Source organism: Anopheles moucheti, chromosome 2 (assembly GCF_943734755.1).
Source record: "Anopheles moucheti chromosome 2, idAnoMoucSN_F20_07, whole genome shotgun sequence".
Lineage (NCBI taxonomy): Eukaryota > Metazoa > Arthropoda > Insecta > Diptera > Culicidae > Anopheles > Anopheles moucheti.
The window spans coordinates 40,710,060-40,731,621 of NC_069140.1; the positions used below are offsets into that span (position 1 = coordinate 40,710,060).

Below are 21,562 nucleotides of genomic sequence, written 5' to 3' on the forward strand. Positions count from 1 at the left end.
ACTCTAGCAAGCGTATCGACCTCTCCAAAAAACTACTTTTGAGATGTGTTATTTTGTATGTTTGATTGAAAGCTTTTACTTTTAATTACCGAAATGAAGAAACGTCCCTGGTCGGTTCTAATAAATAATATTAATGTGCAATAATATAATATTAAGAAAATATATTTATTTAACACAGATCTTGGAACATGAAAGATTTTACAAATAGAATAATCAGAACTCTTTTAAAAGCGTTTGTAGCGTTTTAACGCTACAAGCTTAATTTCACGCACAACCGTAACGATTGTCGTGTTTACAACTGTCGTGTTGTCGACCAAATGTGTTGTTTGGTTATATCCTGCACCAAAAGCTCAAACAGTTGAATGAAAATCACAAGAAAATTAATCATGGCATGCTAAATGGAGCAATAAATAAATAAACAACGCTTTAACTCCACGAATGGAGACGCCTGGTGTTTCATGCCAACATGAGTTTCGCTGTTCGTTTGGTTAATGACGGAAAACATATGATTTATCGATACTCATAAATAAACGTTCTGTTGCAAATTCACAACTGAAAATTAGATTTTCACCACGGGTCGGGATATACCCCTCATTCTGGTGGACAATTCCATTGAGGTGAAAACTACAAAATGATACCCGGTTCACGTCCTTTCGAAACCATTCTCCAGAACGCAGGAAAAACAAAGGAAAACCGCTCACACACACAGACACCCACACACACACACACAAATGATTGATGCGTCATTCCGAGCGCAGTGTCATTGTGTGAATAGCGGCAGAGCGCGGTTCCGACGGCTCCCAGCTGGGGCTGGAATACACCTAATTGAATCCCCATCCGTGCCCAGTAGGGAAGTGTGGGACGCTACGAAATCCATTATTTAGCACTTCTTTTTGCTACTCACCATCGCACCGTACGATGTGCTGGAAATTCCGCCTCATACAGAGTACACAAATAACAAAAAAAAAACGCGAACCATCGGATATTGTACCGTGGACGGCTCTAATCCTTTTTCTCCAATTGTTCCTAATTGCAGACACGCAAGCTGCCATTTTCCCAGCCATTTGGCGGAAGAAGAAATTATAAAAAAAAAACAAATAAACAAGCAAAAGAAAACATGTTCCCAGGGAAGCGTAGTGTGGCGGTGATTCACCACAATTTCCGGTCGTCAATCTTTCCCCCAATCTGTGGCCCATGCGGTGGGCGGGCATGGCAAAGCAATATTCGCATTGCGATGATTGAAATTAATTTATTTTTAATTTGCTTTCCCACCGCACCGGTGCGTGTTTATGTTTTACGAGCATTACCGACCGGGTGGTTAGGGCCGATGAAGAACAAGTTCTACCATCTGCCATTTTCACACTCCGTTCCGTGACGGGACAGTGACTGCTTTTGGTGGGGTAATATTTATCATTTTATAGTCATGTGGTTGTGGAGCGAAAGAAAGAGCAAGAGAGAGAGAGAGAGAGGGAAAGAGAGAGTAGAAAGAACAAGGAAAACAAAATACCCATCCATCTTCTATGGGAAAAATGGTTTTCCAAGGCTAGAAACGGGCTAGAAGGCAGTAGGGGACCGTGGAACAATTCAACTCCTTTAGAAATCCGTTAAATCTGTTCCATGCTTTACTTCACATGGAGGTACAGGGTTTGTAAGGTGGAACCACTCGGTGGAAATCCCAGAGAAGCTGGGACGGGAATCCAAAACACCAACACTCTAAGCTACGGCTGAAGAGCACAAGTTTATGAATTTATGAGCTTATCCGTTCGCGGCGGCACCCGAGAGCCGGCATGAAGTCGCTGCACTGGCGGTCGGCAGGGGACCACTCGCTCAACCCCGAAATATCATAATTTTCATGTTTTATGAAAAGTTATTCCGCCCACCCTAAGGGGGAAGTTGCATTTATGGTTGAGTTTGATTTTTGCGACGACTGGAACGCAATAGAAACGGGCGGGTTGGGTCGTTGAGTGCCACATGATGGTTTGGAACACACACAAACAAAAAACAAACGATCCTAACCAAAGCACGTGATCGTTTTGGAAGGTTGACTGCAAGAGCGTGTGCGTGCGGACGCATCGTTTAGAGCGCAATGAATTGGGTACGGAATTTAATGTCTGCTTTCGGTTCGACATTGATTTATGCGGACAAGCGACAAGCGAAATGGTTTCTTCATCACCTGGACCCCACAATATGGGATACCCTGTCCGTGCACTCGACTCGTCTAGAGGTTAGATCGAGCGGTGAACGACAACAAAAAAAAACAGACAAAATATCAAATCAAATCCCCCTTTTGCGAATGACCAGAGCGGTCAGATGGAAAGGAGAACTACGGCAGGGGATGTGCTATAATGTGCACAACAGAAAACCCCTTATACACCATAACTATAGATTAGCCATTCCGGACATTTACTCGTGCGTGAAGGCCACTCGGTTTGCGATTTATGAAGGTTTTCCCGTCCCGTTTATGCGGGTAGAATAGACAACAAGGCGAAAAAATGACGGCCGTACAATCTACATCCACGCCATTCCAAACCATCCCAACCTGCGTTGCGGGTCCGGGTGGGAGTGACCTAAATCGCGGTCAAACCATAACTGAACCTCCGCCAAAACCCGGCAAGGCCCAAAGGGTCGGGCATCTTCGGGGGAATTGGCTTATTGGGGCGTTACGGGACTGACCCACCATCGGCCCCGGTGGGGGGTCTCTGCATAATTGAACTTTCTCAGCCTTCAGACCCTTGAGTCGTTCTTTTCATCATAAATCGAAATGCCTTCCGCCTTTTTTTCATTCCCTTCCTCCGACCGCTGCACTCCGATCCACTTCAAACCGGGGCACCCATATTGGAGTACAAAACGTGACCGACTGGCGGGTTGCCTAACTTACAGGCGTCGGTTAGCCGGGCGTTCAAAGTCGTTGATGGCGACCCGTTTTGATGGTGATGGTGGTACTCCAATCGATAATATAGCAATAAATGTTGTGTTTGTTTCATGCTTCGTGTTTTTTGTGTTCACCATGGCAAGGTTACGCCTTTCGATCTTTTTCCTTATTTTTCCGAACGTTCTGAACGCGAAGGGTTCGTCTACCACAGTGCGGTGAACTACCGGATCGAAAGGATAGCAATAAGCGGCAATCATACAGCAATCATTTTACCATAAAAGTAGAAGAAAACACTATTACCGTTCGATTTGATGCAAAGGAAGAGAGTGGGTAAAATCAGTCAGACACACACTCATACACAATCTCGACCAACTAGAATAAACGCGTCGTTTCACTATGCGGAGTGGAATAAACCATCCGTTCCGGTGCGAAAGCCAATGGCCAGTGGAGGATCAATCCCCTTGGAGGCCCAGGATGGAATTTTTAAAGGGGGCCTATAATTTTGCTACAGCATTATCGGTACTTCAAACATGATTTAACAACACCAGCAAAATCTCAGATAGAAAGCTCCCTTGCGTACACCTCAGAGTTCTGTTACGTAGCCCTGTAAACGGGCCTAGTAAGCTAGTCTATATAAAAACGTTTGTATGCGCTAAGGAGAACCAAAACGCCACTACCTGGATCACATTTTCTACGATTCACGTACATTTACGATTCCTGATTACTCCAACGCCTTCTACGATTTTTCGCCCAACGTACAGTTTTCAATCGGTTTACTTTACGGTAACAATCAGAGAAATTTCTTAGCAACCTGTTTCGCTCATGTTGATGTTTCAGGCGATGTGATTGTGATTGTTTTCAGATTTGCGATACCAGGAAAACATGTTTTTCACGAGGTAACACCTGCAGTGTGGAATAAATTTCATTGCATTGGATTGCTCATCACTATTGCATTGCATACTATCAAACCCGTGAGAGTGATCGCTACCCGGCGGAAAAAAGTCACTCATTTTGAGTGACAACACTCAATTTCCATGCGTTTCACGCTACTCTTACCGATTTCCTCACCTCGCAAACCCTCAAACGTGTACACCTCATTTGGCTCTCGCACACTTCTGCGATCTTGTTAAGTGCAAAGCACTAATACACGCAAAGAAAGAGTGATTTCATATAATGTTCATCGTGCCGCTCTTCTTCTTAACATCTTTGGTTTATTTGCCGTGTGGTGTGACGTATCGAAATCAGTTTAATTTTTTATTTACGTTTTGAACTAGAGATGAGAATAATCACTCTTTTCAAAGATTTGAAACAGAGTCAAAGAGTGGGTTTAAAGATTTGAAACCTTTACTCACTCTTTTGAGATTCATTAAAAGTATTCCACTGCATTAATGTGTTTACCACTCTTTTGTGCCTATACTCACTCTCACTCTCTGTGCCGACTAGAAACTCACACAGGAGTGAGTATAACTGTTTTATCACTCTTTGGATTATAATCACTCTGCAAGAGTGAGTAAAAGAGTATTATCACTCTTTTGAGATTGTAAACGCTGATGATGAGAGAGCAAACGTGGTTTGTCACTCTCTTTGGATTTTAATGCCCGCCAGGGGATTTCGGGTTAGCAAGAGAGAGTAAAATGTGTTGTTTCTCTTGTTGGATTGTAAACATTGAGTAAAATAGGAAGAGTGTAAAAGAGAGTGACAGTGTTTAATTATTCGTTTTCGAATGAAATCGATGAATAGGAGTAAGTAAAAGTGTTTTATCACTCCTTTTAGATTCAAATAATTCTGTAGGTGTGATTAATATTAAAAAGTCATAATGAATAATTAATTGATGGATGTTATATACGAATTGTTTTCCATGAATAAATGGTGTTGTTATAAAAAATATGATTATTAACATCTTTTTATTTTAAATGGTTTATTATAAAGAAAGTAAAATGGTAAAAAGTTAAAATGGTATATTGTAAAACAATAGGGTGCAATCTGTCATTTATGGGCACCGAGAGATAGCAAGATTTTTTTTCATGCACCTTGATACCGAAAACCGGAAATAATAGTCGTATTCCAAATCGTTATCTTTTTAACCAGGAATGCAAACTTGTAAAACAAAATCATATTTCATTAATTTTAACAGTCCTTGGTAAAAAATAGTTTGAATGAAATTTTATTTTTGCTGTGATCTACAATAAACAATCTTGATGGATTTATTAGCAAAGCTAGCGGAAAATACATGCACAAAAAATATGCTGATATTAACAAAATTATGTATTAAAAATTTATAAAGAATAATTAATCACACCTACAGAATTATTTGAATCCAAAAGGAGTGATGAAACACTTTTACTTACTCCTATTCATCGATTTCATTCGAAAACGAATAATTAAACACTGTCACTCTCTTTTACACTCTTCCTATTTTACTGAATGTTTACAATCCAACAAGAGAAACAACACATTTTACTCTCTCTTGCTAACCCGAAATCCCCTGGCGGGCATTAAAATCCAAAGAGAGTGACAAACCACGTTTGCTCTCTCATCATCAGCGTTTACAATCTCAAAAGAGTGATAATACTCTTTTACTCACTCTTGCAGAGTGATTATAATCCAAAGAGTGATAAAACAGTTATACTCACTCCTGTGTGAGTTTCTAGTCGGCACAGAGAGTGAGAGTGAGTATAGGCACAAAGGAGTGGTTTAAGGAGTCATAAAAACTCTTCGTGCTGATTTATACTCTTTCACTCCCTCGAAGGTTTCAAATCACTCACTCACTCTTACTCAGCGTGCACATCTCTATTTTGAACGGTGAGTGTGCTAATTAAATGGAGATACATTTTCTTATATTATTCATTGATATTTCGAATGATTTAAAATGGATTTCTCAAAAATGCGAAAGGATGGAAATTTCTATCGAAAACGCAAGCGGGAATTGGAAGAATTGGACAGAATATGCGACGAGCAGCTTTGTTTTTTTTTTAAATAATGCACCGCTGTCAAATGTCAATGTTTGACGTTGAGTCTTTGACGCAAGCGTTTTGACAGCTCCGTCTTGATGGAAAGAGCATTATAATCGCTAGGAGTGAAAACAGCGGTCGATTTTATTCGACAATATTGTGTGAAATACGTATTAATTGTGTGTAGTTCCTCAAGAATATAGCCGAATATTACTTAGGCAACTGCTACGAATTCCCCAAATGGTAAGTTTATTGAAGTAACGGCATAAAATCAATACAAAACAGGCAACATTAAAGCGACTGGAGACGGCGTAAGTAAAATATTAACATTTCGATAATGCTTTTTATTTTGGTTTTTCGTTTCAGGAAGTGATTTTACAATTAAACCAGTGTAGTTTAAACGTTTTACGAAATAAATACAGATGCTCGGCAATTTTCGAATGGATTGATTTATTTTTTTTATTTTATTTGATGACATTCTAAGAGGGGGGCGAGTAAGCGATCAGAAGTAAGGGAAGAAAACCGGGCAGGGAGGCCGAACGAAACACACGCATACATACGCAGACACTCAAAAGTCACTCAAAACCACTCATGAGACGGTTCATCTCCCTTAACAAAACTAGTGTTGTTAAGGGTCTTCTTAAGGATCTTCTTAAGGGAGATCTTAGCAGCGGGGTAGTGTAAGGAAGATGGATGAAACGGAAAGCATCCTTCATCTCGCTCAAACTTCCCGTCGGCTGGTACGAAATTCCATACAAACCAGCTATTTTCAGATTGCCGATACCAGGAAAGCATCCACGGAAGAGGTAGCTCCTTGTAGAGCAATTTTGGTACAAAATCGCCGAAAGGTATGCAATGTTTATACACTAACTTTCCACACAAACCAGCTGTTTTCAGATTTCCGATACCAGGAGAGCATGTCTCTCAAGAGGTGACCCTCAGACACTCAGTCACTCATGAGTGACCGGAACTCATGAGTGACCGGCACTCATGAGTGAGCGGCACTCATGAGTGACCGGAACTCATGAGTGACCGGCACTCATGAGTGCACTCCGGTGACTGAGTGACTGAGTGCCTGAGTGACTGAGTGCCTGAGTGTCTGAGGGTCACCTCTTGAGAGACATGCTCTCCTGGTATCGGAAATCTCAAAACAGCTGGTTTGTATGGAAAGTTAGTGTATAAACATTGCATACCTTACGGCGCATTGCATTGCAAGTTGATTGCATACCTTCCGGCTCAGTACCAGGAGCTACCTCTTCCGTGCATGCTCTCCTGGTATTATACATTCAAAAACTGGTAGTTTTCGAAGAAATTTTTCACGAAAAACAGGAAAGTTAGAGTTTAAACATTGCATACATTTCGGCGGTTTTCGTCCAAAATTGCTCTACTAGGTGCTACCTCTTCCATAGATGCTCTCCTGGTACTATACATTCGGAAATCCTGGTGCAATTTCGTTTATACTTTAAAGTCACAAAGTCGATATTCTTCTCTGCATTTAACTTATCACATAGAAACAAATGTTTTATGTAACCAAGGAGGATATATTGGATTAATTATTTACCTTTTAAATTAATTGTTTTTGCTATAAATTATCTCTGCTGTAAAATTTTCAAAAATCACACAATCGGCACAATTTTTTTGGGGACCCCAACACGGCGAGGCCCTAGGCGACCGCCTACTCCGCCTACCGTTTGATCCGCCGGCAAAGCACAAAGAATGGCTCGCAGTTCAACCGATACGCGCTAGCAGCAAGAGGCAACGGATTGTGGTTATAGAAACAAGCTCACTTCTTGGGCGTTGAATTATTTATGACGACGACGAATCGGCAACAGACAAAAACGTGAAGGTTTGGTCCAGGTCGAGCGCCGTCATTCGCGCTTGACGCTCCTTTTTCCATTCACCTAAGCTCGATGCCGATGCGTTCTTGTATGCATGGTGGCGCAGCTGAAGCCGGAGTGATAAAAAGGTTACCTAACCGTCGCGATGGCGTTCGGTTGGCAAGATCCGATGACAACGGTTTTAGCTTCGTTTGCGATCCACCGCAAGCGCTCGTTGAGATTTCATTTTATTTATTTTGCACCACCAATTTGCAGCTCTACCCGGACGACCGTGAAGGAGGGAGTTCTCGGAAAGCACTACTCCTGTCAACCACCTTTCAAGCCGGCAAATACGGGAACGGATTACGGGATGTGCTACGAGAACGGTTTTGGGTACCGTGTAAGGTACGGTTGCGTGTGGTAACGGTAAACATGGGTTCAGGTACATCTATCCGGGATTGTTCTGGGAATTGAGCAATCAAACATCGCTTCCGGTACCATTATTCGGGGTCTACATCTACAGGCGATGATAAATATGAGTAATTTCTTTCGTTGCACTGTGGAGAGAATCAAGGCGAGACTCAACGGCAGCATGGGAACGGGAAGAGTTTCATTCCAGATGGTTAGTTGTTGATTGTTACCCATCCATGTGCTGTCTAATTGATAAGTGTCTTGGTCGAGAGCCATTTTCCTTTTGTGCTTGGTTGATGAAATGTGGTACGGTCTGTTACTTTGCTACCAGCAGAGCATGTATTGGAAGGGGTGGATACATACACATATGGAAAAACATACAACACATGTGTTGTTCCTATCATTTTTGGTTTTTGTCTATAGGCCTTATGATATGCATTAGAAGAACATTTGAATCCATAGCCTTTTTAATCAAATTCTGAAGTTTTTGCTAATAAATTGTTATTTATTCATAGGCGACTACACTTATACTTCCTTGATACTGCGTTTTCCTGCAGGTCCTGCATCATTTGACCGAACATTTTGATGCTGTATCATCGCTTTGTCGTGCATCGCCTGGAATTGGGGCCGATTTTCTTGCAATATTCAGCAAATAGGACTAGTCTGTCGTTGATTGACTTCTTCTGCGATTAATTGTATTGTAGCAGCTTATATACCACCGTGCTCAAGATCATTAAAAATTCTGCATAGCTATCTATGATGAAGCATGGACAGGATGTCGAAAGCTTTAGATTATCGTCATAGATTCTTTTTCATTGCCAGTGCCGTCGAAGCATTTGCTCAAAAATCATCAAATAGCGTTTGACTTGTGTTTCTCCTGTACTTATGGAAGATTTCCATCAAGCATTGCCTTTTCCCATTTTTGGCCCATATTTTGTGGCATTTAGAAACGTTCTTCTTTTCCCAAAACAACAACTCCACTTTTCAAAAAAAAGCAAGTGGTTACAACTAGGGCATGTTTGTCACAAATTTGTACTAAAACTCGATGACTTTGGGAAATTAAATTCTTCATGCATAATGAATCAGTACTGCTCGCAATGAAGCACAATATGCAGTACAAAAACTACCAAGTTTGAAGAAATTATATCTTATAAAGCTTAGCAAAATGACAGATAGAGAAAAAGAAACCTTAATGACAGCACTTGACAGTGATGACAGTGAAAGCGTGACAGATAAAATGAAAGTGTTGCCAGATTAAATAAACTATTTATAAACGAATGATAATGTGTCAAATCCTTAAGGAGTTATTTGTACTCCTTATTATGTTTTCTCGGGGTTATTACATCGACGTCGTGAATACATCGATTGTATAATAAAATGAACACTCGTACTCTAATAATACTCTTTTGTTAGCTTAAACCTTTTCAACTTGTTGAAAGAAAGTACAAAATATATATTTTCGTTGGTTGTAATAGCAGAATACAGCTTTATGTACGAGAGATTATTTAAATTTGATACCTAAGTTGTATAGCTCTGAAGAACATCCAACCATCATCATGTCAGGGGAGTTGTTTTGTTGCGTACGCTGCTATCTTTCATGGAAAACCCCTCCATTTTTAATCAAAGCTCGTTCTTGCCGACGTATCGATATACCAAAGATCACGAAAAAACATGACTAGACTGGTAGACTGGTAGACTGGTTAGAATATTCTCAGATGCTTCTGACCCCTGGTACATGTCTTGCTCATCATTACCAATGCACGATTTCCAAACCGTCCTGCATGAAAGCATCTTTCATCACGCACACACACAGATCTTAAGCCGGGGTATACTAACAGCAACAAAAAAAAAAAACAGAAGAACCTTACCAAGGTAACGTGCCAGAAACTCGAACCGAAAGATTGGTCCGCATTCGCAGGTCGATGTCTTTTTCCCCACCCCGGTAAAGCTACTTATCGCATTAACAAGGATTTTGGAACACATCTAATTTACTTCGTATCACTCGTCGTCAGTTCGCCCGCAGGCTAAATCTTTCCTTCTCGTTAAGACACTGACTCACCGGTTCAATCGTGCACGTATACGACCTTCTAATGCCGCAGCGTGAGCGTAGAAGCAACGGGATATCTAGTGGAAGTGTTACTGTACCGCACGTGTCGGCACTGGATCCCCGTCGGGATCGAAACACGCCACCGAAAGGTGACGAACTGTGTCCAATATTGGACGGATGGTGGGAAATTTAGCGTAACGTTTTACACGGTCCGTGATGCGTGAGAGCCTCCGGTGGGCTTTCATCAAACGCACGCCATCACGACAGCTTCTGGCGGTTTTTGTAACCGAACCGAACTTCAAAGTGTGTGTGTGTGTGTGGGAAAAATAGACGCTAAGCAGTGTGCAAGCAACATGCTTACCCATTCAGCAACGGGTGTGTAATTAAGCTCAATTAAGCATTTCTTGCCAACCTGGCCGGCGGTGTAGATTCATAAATGGCACTACCATTCATTATAGCAGCAACCACCAGGCGCCCACCACAAATGAAATTCCGCGTGTGGAATAAAAAAGGAAGGGCCAAAAAATAAGCATCACAAACTCACGCTCAGTTTGCCTTGTGGGTAGTGCCTCCTACTCGGCCAGGATGGGATGGTAATCATCTCGCGCACCTAAAAAAAAAGTACGCGGGTCACAACACCGGTTTGCCGCACAGTGGTTTTGCATCTGGTGTGCCCTTCCCTAAGCGTGTTTTGAGGGGTAAGGTAGAACAACAACAAAAAAAGAAAGGTAACAAGTAGCCCCATATCTAATGGGTCGTGAAAAATAGTACACAGCGCTTCGAGGCACAAAGTGACCCCGGGGGTTTGGTGCTCGGCGGGAAACTGCCCGCCACGGTGGTGCGAGGAAATCTCGTTTTCTCCATAATGCCCTCTCGTGAATAAAGAATAGGCTTGGAGATTAATTAGTTATTTATGATGGCACCGACCGGTTCGGTTTCGCAAAACCGTAGGTGGAAAAGCACTTAACCTTTTTTTTTTCTTTCCTCCGGTTTTTCTTGTTCTATTTTTCCCTGCTCTGTTTCTGCGTACCCTTTCGGCCGAGGTCTCCCGAGCCCGGGTGTTGCACAGCTGGCAGATGGGTGATAAATTTAACCGAAAGCAACTTATTTTCATTCCGCTGCAGCCAGGCACCAGTGGTGTACGGTTCCCGGTGATGGTACAAAATAAATAAAATGGAAGGAAAATTACTGATGCAAACAACCTCATCCCCTCACAAAAAAAAACAAGCAAATCACGAATGAATCTCATTTATTTCAACCTGTGCTAGAGAAAAAACGCAAGCCTAGCCCACATGCGACGTTTAATTGCATGCCGGAAAGCCATACAATTACTTCTGCCGTACGGGAAAACACGACAGGACACGTGTGCTCACGATCGGGTTCGGTACATAATTTATCCACCTCAATCCACCCGAAAGTAGTTAACTTCCGTGTGGTGGGAGCTTTGGCTTTTTTTGATTTTTTTTTTGGTTCTGCGTGTTGAACATCTGTTGTCCGAGAACGGAGAACAACCTTTTTCGTTCGATGCAATTGTTCACGCATCGTATGGTTGTGGTACTGCACAGTATGCACAAAAACGCCTGAATGTATGCAATGGTTGTACAAAATACACTTTGAAATATGAAAAAGAAAATATGATGGTTTCAAATTTATGCCATACCATAATTAATGTAAACGGACTAAATAAACTGGTTTACCTGTTCCGTATTGATAATATTCTTAGTATTCGCTCAATATTTTAGCTTTGCCCTCTCTGTCCTGCTTGCGCAACTGACGACACATAGTTGACTGATTGTTGAAAAAAAACGGAACGAGAAAAATGGAATCAATCATTTTATTATGCATCTGTTGCATTTCCACTGAATACCAATAGCCAATTATTTAACCACCAGCATTGAATTCCACTCTAGCCGTAGGTCCGACTGCAGACTGTTGCAAAGCTTTCGCATGAAGCGATGAATGTTAATTAGGATGATTAATTTTTCAAACGATACTACTCCCACACAATAGCAAAATGAAGCGGGAAACATGTGTGTATGTGTGTGTTTATAATTTATTTCAAAACTTTGAATATTCTCCTTTAACTATGAGTACTCCGTTCATTCCTAGTGCGACACACACACACCATGTGATGCGTAATGAATTGAAATTAATTTTCTTCTAAACTCACCGGAGCGTGTCTGATCATTTTTTGTTTTGTTTTTCGATTTTGATTTCTGCCACTCATCCCAGCCCACGGTAGGTTTGGGTAAAAATTGTTAATACACTTCTGCATGTGCTCACGGCGACCTGCGCCTGACAGGATGACAACTTCGTACGCGAACGGCGCGTGGAAAAGGCGTTAAACTTTTGCCTCCTAATTTTCATCACCACCGTCATCGTGAGCCGGCTCCTTTCGAAGCTTTTAGCATGGCACGAGGGCGTTAGTTGCTCGAGCAGGCTCATGTTTAAAATTTCTACTAACACACTGAAACTGAAAACGAAAACAAAAATCAAGTGACGAATAGGGGACAGATGGCTGAATAGGAACGAAATAGCGAGTTTTTTTTTAATGTTTTTAAATTTCTTCATCTCACATTTTTCCATGCAAAACTTTTTTTTCTCTTCTTTCCGTTCCCGACTCTGCGCTCAAACTGCGTGCAAACAACTGTTGGAATGTGCTGTTTTAGCTACTTACGTTCTACTACTCTTGTCTGGCGAACAGCAAGACGACCATGCTTTCAGGGTCGGGTGCGAATGTGAAACATAAATTTAATTTGGCCCTCCACCGCCCACCTTTTTTGGGGAAATGTTTAAAGCACAAACACAGACACAACCACACACATGCAGGGAGGATAACTTTTGAGTAGCTTGATTGCTTTAGAGAGCGAAACGCAAACTCACTTATACAGTGTTAATTTTGTTTTGGTGCCATAGTCTACCTGGGACTGGCCCGGTGATGTGCCCGGCTAAACTTTTAATCTTAAAGTCACCTGATCACAGTGCGACATGTTTAGCTTACAGCTTAGGCTTGTTGGTTTAGCGACGGTGTCACCGGGGTTTCAGTCGAACTGTGCCTAATTCCATCCGGGACAATGCTACCTGTGCCAGTGTTTGCATATTTGTAAGTGATGGTAACAAGCATATTCTGGAAATTATTTCATCAATACACGATTTGCTCATAATTATTAATTCTGCTGGAGAACGATTCATATTCCAGCGAAGTAATTAATTTCGTTAACACCTAGTTGTTTGTGATACATTTCGCAACAAACTAATTGGCAGGCGATTGTTTCTTGCTTGTGGTGACAAATTTCAATGAAATGGCTTCAATCCAAATAGCGATTCCATTTAAACGACCGCCCTCCCTGAATCCCGATTGCGGCGGGCCGCCATTTGCGTGGAAAACTGTACGCAAATAAGCTAAAGTCGGTAATGAACAGGTGTCGCGTAGTGGGCAGAAATACGCCTTCGATACATTTCCCATTGTTGTTAGCGAATGGCCTCCCAGAACTTTACCAGGAAAAATTGAAATACACTGGAGGTGTTTTTCCTTAGGTAAAGCCCCGGGTAATTCCCTATGATATGGAATGGAATATTTGGGGCAAAACGTAATATCGATCGCAGCCGGCTCTAAATATAGCCATTGCGATGCTGGAAAAGAGTACCATTTACTCGACAATTACCTGCAGTAACGGTGACATCGGTGCCCGTGCTGCTACTGCCGCAGCAAACGGTCAGAATGTTGATCGCCAGCAGCAGATGACAGACCAATGCCCGGGGACGACTTAGACGTTTCATGTTTGTTTTCCCACTCACATACGCCTGGACGTACACATACACGCACAAAACACGCACCGACACACAGTGGACAGATTCTAGCACACGCCTCGCACACACACACTCTCACACTCCCACACACGTACAAAAAAAACACAATTTACACGCGTACTGTGGAATCTGGCACGCACCAGGCTCACCGAAGGCGCTCACTGCACTCTGCGAACGATTCACTTCGACGGCGTGAACCCTCTCCACGAACGCATCCAGACACAGCGCCGGATCTGAGGAAAACCCCCTCGAAAGTGACACTTATGGCCGGACGTCGGTACGGTCTAGGCCAGTTTTGCGGGCTCTGTACTGGGGATGACGTGCACGGCCCTCGATTTCAAGTGGGCACCACTACGTGTAATCGACACTTATCGCACCAACGCTGGAACCATTTACACGGACACGACTGTTGAGCGTCGCTCATGATAACTGCCGCGCGGGAGACACGACGACCCAGTGCTGTGGCTGTGTGCCGTGACGGCAAGGACACACTTATCCGCACCGATCGTACGATCGAGAGCAGGTCCCATTAATAGCACTCCGGTACACTTGTTGGTGGCATCGTTTGTTCACTTTTCGGGGGGTTGCAGATGCCGTCCGTCAAGTGCCCTAGCAAAAACACTAGCGTTCCTGAAGAAGGAAGGAAGACTAGTGTATCTGTTACGCACCTGTCTTTCAACGACCACTTATCCGCCGGACCGGAAATCCTGTGCGTGCTTCGGTGCCAAGATGTTGACTCCAGGGGTGCTCAACGTGGTAATTGAGTGATTTTTTTTTATTTTTTTTTTCGTTTGTCCCAACTAACGAAACAGTTGTCCTTTCCGAGTTGAAATATCCTTTTCGAGACGCAAATGTTACCTCCTGCTGGAACTAGGTCTCTCTTATTTCTGGATTATCCCGCCTAACGTGTGGTGGTACATTCACGGCACCCTTTTTGGCGATTTGCTGCGTCGTTTGCAGTGGTGACGTGTTACACTTGCCGGAAGTGGAACATCCAAACTGGTCGCGTGCACTGCCGAAACTGATGGTGGCTGCTGTGCTTGCAGCTAGCTCGGCCGACCGTTTTGGCTACGAACCAACAACAATCCAGCGCGAACCGAAACCGGTACCGACACGTCCGGTGCGATGCCGAGCTTGCACACGAACCGACCACGGTCGACGTCGAGTTGAATGAATGAAATTCCCTGTTTCCGCACGCTGCCAGCTGGTAAACCCCACGAAAGGTAGGCTTGTGCGTGGGCGAATCAATGACAGTTGGACGGTAGTAGGGGCTGAAAGGGGATGACAGGGGAGGCGTGGGAAAATTGCTGGCTCTTCGCATGCGCACCAGATCGTGCCCGCTAGACGAAATCGCCAGCTTTCGGCAATATTCGAGCAGTGCTTGAGTGTGTGTGTATGTGTGTGGTTGTGTAGGTGTACTTCGTTGTGTGTGTGTGTGGCAGGACTATGATTGCTATGATGGTACAAATAGCGCTTCGAGTGCGTTTTGTTTTGATTTCGAACAGTAGCAAACTTTTCTGTTGCCTTTTCGTTGTGTGAGTGTTTGGAAAATGTCGATGTATTAGTATTTGTACGAAGCAAAGGAGCAAAGCTTTCACCTCGCCGAATGGAGGGGAAACACTTTCAGCGTTTTTGAGCTGAGTCTAGGCAGCAAAGTTGCAATGATGGCGTAGATGCCATTCCGCTACATTGTATCGTTTGCGACCGGAGGAGCTTCGAGAGCAATATGAAAAAAAAAACATTAAACATAACTCTGTCCCAGTGCGTACATTTGCTATGGGAAGGATGGAGAGGGAACGAAAGAACCATGGAACCAGGAGAGTGCGATAGAGCAGAAAGTGTTAGAACAACCCCCGAAAGCGGAAGCACAGAAACCATACGTGTGAGTAAGCATGCCGGAAGAGGAAAACTTGAATGAAATCGGACACTTTGCTTCCTTGCCGAACGTTCCGGTCTGGTCTGTTGCGCGCGCCACCGTGCGCCGCGACGGTGGCGATGGTGCCAGGAGGGATAACAATGACGCTTTCGCACACCATCTCCGTAAGGGTGGGGATCGGGGGCAGCACTAGAGAATGGAAACTTCGGAAAAGAGATGCCGTGATTGTTGGAATTCATGCGATGCGCCTACAGACAGTCGGTGCCACTTCCACCATTCTACATCACCGCTGGGCCGTGGGTGGGATGAATTTCGCATCCGAGGGACGCGGAAGATTCGGACGTGAACAGTAACGGTCGGGGCGGATGAAATTTGAATCAATCGAGTGCACTCGTGAATGGCGTCGAGGTTGCTGTGAAGAATGGATTGGCTGAGAGGGAAGTGGGAACTTGGTGGGGAAACCAACTTCCAGAGGCGGGGACTAGATTTGGGTTTTAGCTGAATATTGATATAAATACTTGCTGCCATTCATGCGTTGCTATCGGGCACCAAGTATTCCAAATAAATTATGCTTCCAACTGTAGGCAGTTCAAGGGTTCAAGGATTTATTAACATTCATAGCCAGAGTCTGTGGTTGAGCGGTTGGATGAAAATTATACTCAGGCATCTATTAAATAAATTCTTTCGAAGGCTTAAGTCAGATCAGATCAACAACAACAGAGTGTTGGATGACTTTTTTTTATTTCAAAAGGACGGACGTATGAAGATTGAATTAAAACTAAATTAAAAAATTAAAGTCTTAACCGAAGGTACAATTCACATTGCTATGGGGAAATTTGATCCGCCAAACAGTGAAAGGGGGCAGCTTTAAATTAATCATTTTGTGTAAATATTGTACAGATAAATAACGCTATGACTGTATTTTATTTTAACAAAGAAACAAAAGTGTTGAATGAAAGTGATGTTATACATTTACCAAACAACATGCTGAACGGGGTTTTCGGAAGGCTTAATTTTAATCCCGAACATTGTAGCAAATCTTATTTTCTGATGAATGGAACACGTCCCGGCTGAACATTGTTTCGTTTTGCTACATCCATCCACACTCCCCGTTGCCCATCCGTAGCTTTCATCCAGCCGTTCCCGTTTTGCGCACTTGGAACTGCTGTGCAACAGCTTTCTTCTTACCTCGTTCATCCTGATCCGGGTGCCCGGATTGGGAGGTGGAAAACTATCCTGTCAGCGCAAGCGGAAAGTTTTCCACCCGGCTGGAGGCGGATGATTGAAATCGGGCTTTATCGATCGGTCAACCCTATCGAGCGGAAAGATGGATAAATAAATCGGTCACCATCGGTCCACCGGACCCATTCGCATGGAAAAGATCCAACCAGCCGGTCACTGCCCGATATGCGATGTGCTTCCGGTTCATCATTTGCTTAAGGGAGAAATAGAGCGCATGTGAGAGAATGTGACGAAAGGACGGAATGGGAAGGTAGGTATGCACTACCGCAGTACCAGTGGCGACTAACGGCCTACGCATCAGCCGGGATGGATGGGTTGTGTTGTTGAGGAATTTTCCATCCCGAACGGTCGATCCGCTTGATATCGCCCGCTTGTACGTTCGAAGGGTTTCCTTATGATGCGATAAGAAACGAGCGGGTGTGGTGAAGGATGAACCATGGGAAGGGTAAAAGCAATAAACCTCCCATTGGGATGAACGGAATAAACATGTAATCCTGCTCTCAGCATCATTTCACCGGTATGGAGACGATCAGGATTTTGATACGAGAGACCTCCAGACCAGACCTCCAGGGCTGAAGTTCGTCTGCTCTACACGCACACACACACACACAGCGTTCCGGAAGCAGAGCACTATAATTGCTTAAATTATCAAACCTTTTACAGTGCCAGTGAAGCGTTCTGTGCTGGTCTTTTCATCCAATGTCGAACTGACGCTTAGGTATCAATTACATTCCCTTCGCTAGCTGTTGATTCAACTGATAAGGAGAGGTAAACCGCCAAGCATATTGATAGCTTCTCGGAAAATGTGTCCAGTCAAATCTTTATTTCCAACGAAGCGCTAGAATCGCCTTTTATCATCCAGCAGAGCAGAATCCCAGGGCGGAAATGACCTGTGCCTGTGGGTTTATATGCGCCATTTGAACGGAATACAGAAGAGCGGCTCCTCGACCGAATGGCATCCAATCATCGTGATTGTTGATGTAATCCTGCATGATGGCTGGAAGATTGCTTGACGCGATATCATTACTGGAACGCAACGAACAATTCTTAGAAAAACAATTTCAAAGGAATTGCGGCAAAAAAAACATACACCGCAGAAACAATTCTGACCGAGGAAATTTGGAATGCTTGACCGTGGGGCACAACGTCCGAAATTTATCTCATCGAACAAATAACAAACACTCCACACGCGATCATCACAAAGAGCAGCCATGCTGCTACGGCTCAGATGTCGGACGGGTTCGGACGAATCTCGAAACCCGAGAATGGATAGCGTGCTTCACAAACACATGGTGCGTTGCTCTTGTTGGCGGGAAAGCAGGATTCCATTCATCGAATTTTACTGCACTATCGTCCGGACCTGGCCAGAGCACTGACCATCGCCGCTAGACAAAAACGGTCGTAGAGTGCAAAAGAGGCAAGGAATCGTCGGAAGGGTATTGGCGCGAATGGCGCGTGATGCGATTGCAGCCCACCATTTGGCATCAGATTAAAATTAAATTATCCGGAAGAACGGATCTACGTGACCGGGATTAGTAAAAGCCCTTACCCCGGCAGAAGCACGGTCTGCCGTAATCTCCCACGCGGAAAATGATTGTGCGGGCCTCCGGTGACGCTGGATCACGGAGCGCGATTTCACGATTCACGAGAAGGGTAGATATGGCGCATAAAACGCTCGGGTAAATCTTCACGTGGATGGCAATTCTGTTATCCTCGCCGCTCTAGTCGGAACGTCGCCCTAAAATAAATAACAATAAGGATGATATTCTTGGAATCTTGAAAGCTACAAGGCTTTTAATGTGCTAGAGAATTTCGGCGATCGAGAGGAAAACGATCGTCTAGTATAATATATGAGTCGTGGCTAAAGTAGGATTAATGGAAGAATGCTTACAACTAGGAATATTGTTTTCTTTTTCATTTTAAAGTTTTATCCTATGCAAATTCGTTTTTATCGGCCTAAAACTATTGAAACATAATTTGTTTGTTATGCAAATAGCATACTTTGCGCTAAATTATAACCAGAGCCTAAAAGTATGCAATCTGCAAAAACACGTTTCCTGTATCAAATCAGGAAAAATGGACTCGCGAGTGGTATTCAAATTTTTATTGAACATTCGACAAGAAACTCAACTTAATTTTTGTGATAGTCAAAGCTTGTTCTAAGCCTTTCAATTTCTGTTCTTAAAAACACACAATTGTCATGGCGGTTTCATACTTTTAGCAAAATTACCTTAAACGTGTGCAATATGTAAAATATATTCCTACTAACGATTTGTTCAAAGGGAGTGTTATCATAAAGTTTTATTTTAAATTATCAGTTCAACTTTTCAATGCTTGAGGCATTGAAATGCATAGTGAAACCATGAGTTCAACTGTACAGTAAATTTTTCAAACGAATGAAACCGTCAGGCAAATGGGTTGTCCATTTCACAATCTATTCGCGGTGCACGTGATGGATGGACTGAACCTACACTTCCCGTGCGAAGGCGTTACCGGCACCATCCGTTTTGCCTTTCACCAGAAGCTAATCAATGTCCAACCTTGCTTCCACTCACCGTACTTCCCTTGCCCGGGTACTACTCCATCCAGCGTGACGCTCCATCCGCAGTAGCTAAAGGACAAACTACGAAACGTTCCACAAAAAAACCCCGTAGGTTAAGGGTGGCGTACAAATAGAAAAAGCGCCGGTACCGTGCAGACCGAGCAAGGACATGAAATCGTCCGTTTCCGTGTTTTTATTTGCCTCACAAACCCTGGCGGCGGTCGGTAGTTTGAGTCGAATCGAACGGACTTCCAACTTGGCCATTGGAAACCGTCGTCGCAGCCATCTTTCTTGTGTGATAGTTTTTTTTAAATGCGTGTACAGTCCACGTCGTTGGTAAAAGGCAAAACAAATGGCATTGCGCGGGCGAACCAAAGACTTACTTCCATTCTGTAGCTGCGGTACTGCTGGTATCATGATCGATTTCCCGTGTGAAACGGGCAAAACTTCAGCGGCCCTAGTTTTCGCAGTCTGGTCGAATCGGAAATCGATCGTGCTAGAGGATTCGAATGAAAGAGGGAAAAAGAGAGGGATGTTGAGAGTGAACGAGCGAGAGAGAGAGAGAGTGAAAGGAGCGATCGGCGTTCCTCCTGTTGATTTACGAGCAGCCGTTGCCAAGGGCCGAGCATCCACCAGTGCCATTGGTATCCAAAAGCGGCAGCCACAAAGTGTCCCTGCTAGAAAGCAGAACAACATCTCCGTTGTTCGGATGCTCCCGAATAACAAACGGGCACGGACACACGTACGCAATGGTATACACACATAGCCGCACGAGCAGACCACAGCGTTCAGCAACGTAGGAAAAGTGAATAGATCACCCGGTGTGGAGCACTGCACTGAAACTGGCCCATCCAGTTAGTGGCACTTTCGCACGGAGGAAGGTCAATAACGTGGCAATAAATAATATTTGCTCTGGGTGCGCCATCTGCCTCGACCCAGATAGCGGCAATTTCCGGTTTCGCCAGAATCGAATTCGTTTCGCTGTACGGGGCAAGGGCTTCCGTGTACCTTTGGCGTGACACCGGAAAACAACCCCTCCGGAAAGGGATGGACTGGCAAAACGGTTGTCGTTTCGATGGTTGGGAGGGTACCTTGGGGTGTCGGCGACGGTGGAAAGAATGCTTTTGCTAACCTCTCGCCTCTGTCCCCTTCAACCTCTCGTTGGAAAAAAAAACCAACCAAGGACAACCATTTACGCTGAAATGTTTCATTTCATTCATTTTACCGATGATTGGTTTGATTATTGTGAATAATGTTTTTGCACGATTCTGCCTGTGGGGCACGAATTCGTGGGAAGACCCAAAACTGTTGGCACGGGAGCGAGCAAGGTTTTTGCTACCAGCACCAGGCATGGCCCCAACGGTGGTTTGGCGTGGTTGTGATAATAACGATTCATGCTCGATTTACAGATTTGTACAGAAGTTAAAATACTGCCTCCGTGTACAATATGAAAAATGATTTGTGTTTGTTTGGCATGACTGTGCTGCTGTTGGTCACGCAATCTCAACAGTTACGAAAGATACATTAAATTCAAGGTTTTTTTTTTTAATTCTTCCGTGAGTGTATCAGAGCGGTGAATCAATAAAAAATGTTGGTGTTCTGTAAACTGTTAACATTTTTGATTAACTAATATGGCGATATCAAAGAATTTGTCTAGTAGAAAACAGACGGTGGAGGCGCGTGGTGGAGGCGCCTGGTTGCTTAATTCAAAATAACGAATAACGCGTGTAAGTGTCCCACATCGAATTGCATCACGCTTCAATCGCTCTACAAAATAATCCACAGGGTATTTTTCTTTTGAAATTTCGAACAGAAGTAATTTAGAGTATAATTTTCAACAGTATCTGTGGGCGATTGAACATTTTTTCGAAAATTAAAAACATTGGCGTCCATTTAAAAACCGCGTCACGAATAGATTGTGTGCCAACAGGTGGAACATTTAATGTCCGGGGGAATTAAGGTAAAAGAACCATACAAAGTTTACCAAGAAGTAC

At 43.6% G+C, this 21,562-nt stretch overlaps 1 protein-coding gene across 1 annotated transcript in view; it reads right to left on the reverse strand.

Annotated features, from left to right (window-relative positions):
- Positions 1-13,878, reverse strand: part of LOC128303192 (uncharacterized) — a 51,905-nt gene extending 38,027 nt beyond the window's left edge. Inside the window, exon 1 of the mRNA XM_053040063.1 lies at positions 13,764-13,878. Coding sequence (XP_052896023.1) covers positions 13,764-13,878 — 115 coding nt within the window. The remainder of the gene's footprint in view (positions 1-13,763) is intronic.
- Between the last annotated feature and the right edge of the window lie 7,684 nt (positions 13,879-21,562).